The sequence below is a fragment of the Arachis duranensis genome, chromosome 4 (genome assembly GCF_000817695.3).
Source record: "Arachis duranensis cultivar V14167 chromosome 4, aradu.V14167.gnm2.J7QH, whole genome shotgun sequence".
Classification (NCBI taxonomy): Eukaryota; Viridiplantae; Streptophyta; class Magnoliopsida; order Fabales; family Fabaceae; genus Arachis; species Arachis duranensis.
Genome location: NC_029775.3, coordinates 32565998 through 32576173, shown reverse-complemented (window position 1 = coordinate 32576173; position 10176 = coordinate 32565998). Strand labels below are relative to the sequence as shown.

The window sequence follows — 10176 nt, the reverse complement described above, 5'->3', positions numbered from 1 at the left end:
GAAAACGAGAGAATATTTAGTATTATTAACGGTCTTGCGCAAAGTAATTTTTTTTTTTTATTAAAAAAGGAAACGTGTAGTGCATTCATGTGCTTAGTTTAAAGTATTTCTCAGGTGCTATGGCCACTCCACAAGTCGGTGTTTTCGATCAATTTTAAAGGAATACTACTTGTACAATAGAATTTAGTTTTTATTTAATTTTTAAATTTAATATTTTATTATTTTAATTTTTTAATTAATTATATTTTTTATTTTTAAGGAATCATTCTTATTTTTAATATTTATTACCGTAAAATTTATAATAACTTGTAATACATTAATTTTTTACAAACTAAATCATAAAATTTTCAACAACTTTTCATATACTAATTTTTAAAAAATTAATGAAGTTTTTAAAATCAATTAAACTCATTTCAATTATTTTTTTATTCAAAAATATTTAAAATTTATGTCAAAAACACATTTAAAATTAAATAAATAACATAAACACATTTAAAATTATGTATTAACACATTTAAATTATTGTCATTGTAGTTGTAAATTACATATTGAATACAAAAAAAAATTAAACTCAAATACACATCCAAAATTATAAGAATGCACTCTAAATATTTTATCAACACATCCAAAACTCATGTAAAAAATTTATATATGTACATAAGAACATAATAAACAACATAAACACATCTAAAATTATAAGAATGCACTCTAAATATTTTATCAACACATCCGAAACTCATGTAAAAAAACTTATATATATACAGAATAATAAAAAAGCAATGGTATCATAGAATGCGCAAAGAAAAACTCTATGAACGGAAACCCATCCAAACCTTAGGTACGTCGGCGCGGATGAACAGCGACGCTGATGCGGATGAACTGCAACGAGGAGGAAGAAGACATATTAAAGACACGAGAAAATAATCAAAATATAACTCAACGAGAGTTACGAGGCAAGAACTTATTGAGTGCACAATAAAATTGAGTTGCTACTGTGTATATATTTTAACAAATTATATTATTCTTTTTTTATGCAGCACAAAGAATTAGATAAAAATAGATCACCAGTAGAAAAATGCAAGAATTATATTTTGTGACTACAAAGAACAAGGTAGAATCATATACACCGTGGGAAATTCATCGGAAAAAGAATATTCAGAAAAAAGTGCGCTTCTGGTAATTATGATGTGTGGTGAATATGACTACTCTGCTTCTTTCAGGATTTTGTATGGTATTAATTAATAATTAGATGGTTTAAGATTTATGTTAGAATTTTAAAATCGAAAATTTGAATTTTAACTAATTTGATTTTTGGATATGTATTTAAATTGTAATATATTAATAATTAAATATATTAAATCTGAAACAGAAATTTAAAATTAAAATTTAAATTTAAATTTCAGTTTTATTTAGTTTGTATTTTGAATGTGTATTTAATTTTAAAAAGACGCTAAATCTATTTATAATTTTTAGATGTGTTTGTTTTACTTTTTTTTTAGTTATTGTAATAAAATGCTGAATATTGTACAACCACAATTAGAAAATTGCTTAATATAGACATATTTATAGACTGATTTAGTCTTTATTACAGACAGATTTTTAGTTACCAACGAAATTACCGACGAATTTCGTCCCTCTGTAAAAGTCTCGTCGAAAATTATTTACCGACGGATTTTTTCCGTCGAAAAATTATCGACGGATTTTTACTAGTTATCGACAGATTTTTTCTCGGTAAATTCTCACCTCCATTTTCCTGGAATGTCAAACTTTCCGACGAATTTTCTATCGGTAATTAGAGACAGATTTTTCGACGGATTTTTCGTCGGTAATTGGCAACAGATTTTTCAATAGATTTTTCATCTGTAATTAGAACCTTAGAAAATCATCCCAAACTCTGAATACAGATAGAAAATCTGTCTGTAAATCCGTGAGTAAGGTAAAATAGAATTTTTTTTAGATTTTTTCATTACAAAATAAACTTGTTTTCATACAAAATAAATATAAATTTAATACAAATTTTTATCTAATTTGTATTCGAATATTTATAATATTTCAAAAAAATAAATTCATCGTATTATCAAACTAAAAGAAAAGCACTATAAACAAGCAAGTTAATATAATTCAAAACATAAACAAAGTGTATTGATCATCAACTATAATTCGCAGTATATTGTTCAACCATACTAAAACTATCAGCTATAGTCTTCAGTGCTATCTTCATCCTCATCATCACAGTCCTCATCCGAAGAGATTGAGGGTGGCGGCGGTGGCGGTGGTAGTGGAACAGCACTAGAACTACTTGATGCTCTAACCTTCTCATAATAGCTAACATAAGCCTCATTCCACCTCTTTTGTTTCAGCTTTTCCTTCTTGGCCTTTCGAAGTGTCCATTTCAACTTTTTTAACTTCTTTTGAGTCTTTTTCAAAGGAGCCAAGCGTGTATCTAACAACTTACTAATACGCTCATCTGTTTATTGAGTAACACGCTAAAAAAACTCTTCATTAAGATTATGAATTTGTTCTCGCAAATCAGGAACAGAATCTTGATTTTTAGATACTCTTCCAGATACAGAATTTGCAGAAGTGGTTCTAGACTTGGTAGAGCTAGAAAAGAATGCCACTTTTCTGTAAATTCGATTCTTCTTTTTCCCACCACACACTTCCTCCCAAATCAAGTCTTCATCAATTGGTGGTAGCTCCATTCCCTGTGCTTGAGCCTCGACATGTTGGGTCTGAATTTCTGCCAATTTTTTTTATAAATTTCTCCTGTTGCACAATGATTATATCAATTATATAAATCATGTTTGAAACAATATAGTACACTATTTAACAATAATACGATACTTATGACTTGATTATGTCTACCAAAAATTTATTCAAATATTCCTGTTATCACATTATATTTAGTACAATACAGCATGAGATAAACCATAAACATATATATTTCTATGCATACATCAAATACAACTTGCTGGGAAAAAATAATAAGAATAAAAAACAAATGCAGCTCAAGGTATGCATCTTCTAATAAATAATATTTATTGGGTGATGCTGCCATTAAAACCGTTGGATCCTTTTTGTCTTCTTGCTCTCCACTCCCAAATTAATCTACTAATTAAACTCTTAATTTAATAACTCATCTTTCACTTAATCACACCCTAAACTAATTAAGCATTCCTAGTTGCATATATACATACATGTATGTGTGTACATAAATATTCAAGTGGCAGCATGTACATTAATTTAACATTTATGCTATATCTCATATGAGTGTCTTGAGAGCGCTTATCCACCCATTTAGACATGTCACTTTTAAGTGTGTGGGTTTCCTTAAAGATTTTCTTATGGGTTGGTGTATGGCCCAACTGCTTCTTCTATTTTACATAAAACACAAAATAAATTTTTTTTACATAAATAGATGTCTATTAAATGAGATCTAAAACCACTTAAATTATATTACCATCCTCTCTATAGTTGAGCTCAATGGAATAGAACCACCGCAATGGAAAAAACCACCTAAGAGTGACGCTCGATTCTCTTTGCTTTTTTCCTTATAATTTTTCATTTCTCATCTGTTTTCCAGTACCTTTCCAACACCTTTTTGTAAGCAGAAATTAGCCATTCGTGGATTGTATCCACACCCTCATGAATATCTGACATCATTTGACTAAATCGCTTACATGTCCTATACTTGAAAGTCCTCAAAAAAACTCATCATTATCATCATCATCAATAAAAAAGTGGCTCTGCACATAAAAAGATAATTATCTATAAAAATTATATATGAAGTAATTTTATTATTTTCCTCAAATGTAAGTATAATTATCTATAAAAATTAAGTTATATATTATATTTATAGCATGATCCTTTTGTGTCAGATGCCTTAATATGATTGGCTTAACACTCTTATTCCTGAGCTTTGTTTTAAGTTTAATTTGACTTGGATAAAAATTAAATTCTATATTATATTTATAGCATGATCTTCAAATGTATGATTGATGCAGCGTTTCCAGCAAGTACCAAAAAATGCATGTGTGTTACTTTATAATTAAATTGCCACATAACAATATTCATAAGAAGATACTTTTATCTTCCACTCCTTAAACCAAGGCTTCTTTGTCGGAAGAGGGACTTCTCCAAACTTTTTGTACGGTCTATCATATCAATTTTTGATGATCCCTGTAATCTTCTGAGAACCAGAAAAAAAGATAACCAGCTGATAATTTCATAAAGAACTGACAAGTTAGAAAACTAAAAAAATAGTTTTAAGTTAAGAAAGGGTTGTTATTCATTTTCATAGTCCCAACAGGGAGCCAGCCAACTATTTAAAACACTTCTTCATACTACAAACTTGGGAGCTAGCCAGGTATTTAAAACACTTCTTTATCAACTTACAGGGAAGTTATTATGACTTATGACTTCTGAATTAAAATATAGTAGTAAACACATATCTTTAGTCTATTAGCACTTTAATCATAATCAGGAAGCATATAACTAGTGAAAACATATACAAACAAAATTAATAATTATCTTGTTTAATCAACTTGTATTTAGTTATAGAGAGATCCAAATTTTAGTTATGAAAATATCCAAAATTTTCCTTGTTTTTCATCTGAAACCAGTCTTTCTTTTGTGACACTATTAGAAACCGATGCAGTCTTTGATGGAGGAGATGTACTAGAGCTTCCAAGTGTCTCTGAATTAACTAATAAATTGAAATTGCGAGGCGGAGGAGGAATCGAAATTGGAGGAGGGGGTGGAGGAGGGGAACCCATACATCCTGGAGTAGGCCAACTTGATAGAGGAAGACCCGTGTATCTTAGATTAGGTACCATCAAATACGGTTGCTGGCTAAGTGGTCCTGACCGAAAATCTGGCTCAACCGAAGTCCCAGAAGAGGTGGAGGTGGTTGAAATAGTGGCTGCGGCGGTGGTGCGAGAACCTCTATGACACCTGACACCTTTACCCTTGACCCGAGGAGCCATGACCTACATATATATTAAAGACAATATTAAAATAATACAAGCTAAAATAATATTAAAGACAAGTCAAATATTAAAAATGATTACCTTATTAAAAATCAATATTATCATCAAAGCCTGCAACATCATCATATTTATTTTTATTAGCCCCAGAACTAGAGCTGATGGACAATTCGACAATGTGGTCCTCTCCAAATAGAGACTTAAGACTAATAGGAAGCTCGGTGTCAGAAATCCTAGAAGGAATGCTCTCATCTACTTGATAAGCTACATCATTCTCTTCCTCATCCTCCTCTACAATTACATGATTGGTTTTAATTCGACCTCTTGGTTTACTGTTTACAACAACACGCGACATAGACTTGCGATTTCCAGGATAAGGTAAGAAGTAAACTTGTTTAGCATTTTGGGCGACAATGAAAGGATCATAGTGGCGATATCTTTTACTATGGTTGACTTCAGTTATTTTGTAGTCATTATGAATACGTGTTCTATTTGGACGACTTGGATCATACCATTGACATTTGAACAAAACAACTCGATTATAGTCACTATCAGTGTATTCAAGCTCGAGTATATCTTCTGATACTCTAAACTAATCACTTTTTCCGTTGCCTGTATCACCTTTAACAGAACATCGGTGTTATCGGTTTTTTTTCCTTTTGCCCTTGCAATAGTATGAAATGTATATCCATTTACTTTATAAATTGGACAACTTGTTGCTTTGTTTGAAGGACCCAAGAAAGTGATTGCAAACTAGGATCAACAATTTCATTGCATTGATTTTGAACCTAGTTAGAAACATGCAACAAATTATTTAATAGAAGTGATATATGATGCAAATCTTTAGTTAGAAACCTTTACAATAAATGATACGAATCCACTTACATATGATGCAAACCAAGGGAAAAATCGGTCATCGCTTTCTCCATGACAAGTTTCTTTCCAAAACCTTGATGAAAGTAGGACTAGAGTTGATAAGCTATGGGATTCGTTAGTAGAACAAGTGTGATTAAATGTTTAATGAAAGATTTGTGCACTTACATATAAAAAGGGCTAACTTTGATTTCATTGAGTAGAATATACAAATGAGCTGCGGCCTTGTTCGGTTCATCTAACCAATGATCTTTAGGTTTTCTAACCTTGTGACCAGGTCTATTAAATATTGATAAAGAAGCTTTAATTGTGTTTTCCCTGTCATCATTTCTTCCCACACGAGTTTGCCTCGATAAGATATGTGGTTCAAAGTAGAAAGAAACAAAACATCAAGTCTCCTTTGCCAAGAAAGCCTCACAAATCGAACCTTTAACCCTTGCTCTATTTTCACTGTTTGCTTGAATGCTCTTATCACCCGTTCAAACGGATACATCCACCTATATTGGACAAGTCCACACACATACATGCCTCATATGCTAGACAAATTGGCAAAAGCTCCATCATATTAGAGAATTTCAGGGGAATTATCCTTTCTAACTTGCAAAGGATAATGGGAATATTCTGCTTCATAACCTCTAAATCATGAACCTTGAGGGTGGTTGAACACAAGTCTTTGAAAAATTGGCTTAACTCGATAAAAGGCTTTCATATATTTGTAGGTAATTCTCTGAATGCAATTGGAAGCAAGCATTGCATAAAAATGTGACAATCATGGCTCTTCATACCAATAAACCTCTCCTGGGAAAGACTTACACATCTAGCAAGGTTAGATGCATAACCATCCAAAAATCTAAGTTGATGCACCCACCTATACATGTCTTGTTGCTGTTCAGAAGTTAAAGTATAAGCTGCCTTAGGTTTGGACCAACAATTATCACCGACATGTCGCAAATGTAAATCAGGATGCTTGCACAGTTAAGCCAGGTCTAATATAGTCTTTTCATTATCTTTAGTTCTATCAGTGTCCATAACAGTATTCATTATGTTATCAAGCACATTCTTCTCTATGTGCATTGCATCAAGACAGTGACGAACCGGGTTATTCTTCCAATAAGGTAACTCCCAAAACACACTTTGCTTAGTCCGATTATGAGTAATACCATACTCTTGTGATTTGATCCACTTTACATTATCTGATATCTTCTCAAGTCCTTTAACCCTTTGCCAAATCTCCAAATCACTTAATCTGGTAGGAGCTTCTTCACTTTCTATTTTATTCTTCCTAAAGTCATTCTTATTGCGCCTATAAGGGTGGTCTATCGGCAAAAATCTTCGATGACAATCAAACCATGATTCCTTGCCTCCATGTGATAGTGTAAAATACTTGGTATCCTCTATGCAAATAGGACATGACAATCTTCCTTGTGTCATCTACCCAGACAACATCCCATAAGCCAGGAAATCATTGGTAGTCCACATGAATGCTGCCTTTAAGACAAAATTCTTCTTTTTTACAATATCGTACGTCAAAACATCAGGATTCCACAACTCATTTAATTCGTCAATCAAGGGGTCCCAAGAATACATCAATGTTGGCTTTAGGGTTATTAGAACCAGGTATTAAGCAAGTCAAGAACAAATAAGGATCTTTCATATACATTTCAGGAGGTAGATTGTATGAAATAACAATTACGGGCCAACAAGAATAAGGCTTGCTAAATTGGATATTTGGGATAAACCCATCAGAGCAAAGACCTAACCTAATGTTTCTAGGCTCCAAAGCAAAATCAGAGTGGATACGGTCAAAGCTTTTCCATGCCTCCCCATGTGACGAATGGGTCATCACGACATCATCACGTTGGTTTTTTATGTGCCATGTCATGTGCGGAGCTGAACTCATTGACGCATAAAGCCTTCGAAGTCTAGGGATTAAGGACAAGTAGTGCATCCGTTTGATAGGAACTCCTTTGGACTTACAACTACCATTAGAAATAGGCTTGAATATAGGTGCTTCACAAAACTTGCAACTAGTTAGAGCAGCATCGTCTTTTCGATACAACATGCAATTGTTTGAGCAACAATCTATTTTGATTGCCTTCAATCTAAGCTTTTGCACTAACTTCTTAGCCTCATAGTAATCCCTAGATATGGCACTACCCTCAGGAGCAGTTTTCTTAATTAAGGTGGCCCACTGCTTAAATAACTCCTGTGATTGGTTTTTTTCGGCCTTAATACATAGCATTCTAACAGCTATCGATAGTTGAGAGTGCACACAACCTTCCCACAAAGGCTTTTGATCTGCCTCAAGAAGATCAAAAAAGTTTTTAGCCTCTATATGAGGATCCTCTGGACCAGCAGAATCGAAAACCATTTCATGATACCTTCTGGAGTTGTCTTCCCAGCTAATGTCATACATATCACATTCTTCCATTTTTGCACCACTTCCTGAACCACCTTCTCCACAATTATTGAATCTCATCTGATTAATCCCTATATCGTCAATCTCTCCATGTTCTATCCAAATCCAATAATTTGGCATAAACCTTTTTTCCCACAAATGCATCTTAATAATGTTCAACTCTTTATAGTTTGTGCATCTACACTTAACGCATGGGCATCTACACTTTCCTTCCGACTTCACAACATCTGACTTACTAGTCGTTTCTATAAACTCGTCAACCTTGTCATAAAACTCAGGTTTAATACCCCCTCTTGTTGGATTTAACCTATCATACATCCACACTCGATGGTGTCAAGACATTTCTTACGAATTCGATATTTTTAGTACCTATAAATCATCCAACACAAGTAACATTTCATCTATCATACAACACCCTATCAATATTTAACCATATCAATATTTTCAATGCAATACAAGCAACAACACAACACAAGTAATATTTTATTTATCATACAATTCCCTAGAAATCAATGAAGTTTACGATACAAAAATTGTACTAACCTGAACTCCAAGCAAAATGTTGATGGATTGGACAGAAAACCTCTGAGCGAACACACGAATTAGTCTTCTAATAAGCAACTACTGTGCAATGAGAGAGAGTGTGTGTGTTAGAGTATTATTTTTATAAAATTAACACACAAATTTATGAATATAATAATAATAATAATATCATGATTTATTATTTGTAGTGAATACACACATGTGTACATATCATATCCATTTTGCAACTTGCATCACAAAATACACAAAATTATAGCCATATATCCTCACCTAGTCACATTCACCTTAGCTTCTGGGAGCTCAAATCCTTGAGGCTTTTCACATTTCAAGCAAAAATTAAACTAGTAAGACAGTAATTCACATCACCAGGCCACTGTCTAAGTTCATATATTTATAATAAAAGTAAAATTTGTCAAACACATAATAGTCGGTACTAAATTTCGGATGTGGTCTTGATTTAAAAAAAAGCAAGTCTAATTATATTGTAGATGATGAATATATTACAAAAGACAAGAATCTAAAAGATTTAAGAAAAATAACTATTTATATAACGATGATAGTTAAGACGTGAATATAACTACATATAGTCTGAATATTAGTGTTTATAAATTATAAGTATGACTATCCTTAAGTTTTCACACACCATTTTAACTTAGAAGAATGTATACATGTACAATATAAATAGTATTATAAAAATGTTTAAAATTAACAAAGAAAACTGGTGGACGAAATTGTGATCCATATTCTTTTGTACTTGTATGAAATCATTATTATGGCACCAGTTGAATTCACAACTCCGTTCAACTAACCAGCAAGTGTACTGGGTCGTCCAAGTAATAAACCTTACGTGAGTAAGGGTCGATCCCACAGAGATTGTTGGTATGAAGCAAGCTATGGTCACCTTGTAAATCTCAGTTAGGCAGATTAAATTGGTTTATGGGTTTTCGAAAATTAATAATAATTGGAAAATAAAAAGGGATAGAAATACTTATGTAAATCAATAGTGAGAATTTCAGATAGGTGTATGGAGATGCTGTGCTCCTCTTGAAACTCTACTTCACTACTCACTCTTCCTTCAATCCTTCATACTCCTTTCCATGGCAAGCTGTATGTAGGGCATCACCATCATCGGTGGCTACTTTCAATCCTCTCGGGAAAATGATCCTATGCGGCTGTCACTCGAACGGCTAATCGTCTGGAGGCATCACACATGGCTGATGACTACATCCCATCCTCGCAGTGAAAACTAATGCTCACGCACTCTGTCACAGTACGGCTAATCACCGGTTGGTTCCCGCTCCTACTGGAATAGAATCCCTTGATTCTTTTGCGTTTGTCACTAACGCCCAGCCTTCA

The 10176-nt window shown here is 32.9% G+C and overlaps 1 protein-coding gene across 1 annotated transcript; it reads right to left on the bottom strand.

Moving 5' to 3' along the window:
• Nucleotides 1–7419: 7419 nt before the first annotated feature.
• On the bottom strand, nt 7420–8595 carry LOC107484079 (uncharacterized). Its single transcript, XM_016104692.1, has one exon. It carries the CDS (start codon nt 8593–8595, stop codon nt 7420–7422), a length of 1176 nt encoding a protein of 391 aa, XP_015960178.1.
• Between the last annotated feature and the right edge of the window lie 1581 nt (nt 8596–10176).

Bases quoted from the DNA above. Each gene is read 5' to 3' on its own strand.
- LOC107484079 (XM_016104692.1), bottom strand. From the start codon at position 8,595: ATGTATGATAGGTTAAATCCAACAAGAGGGGGTATTAAACCTGAGTTT.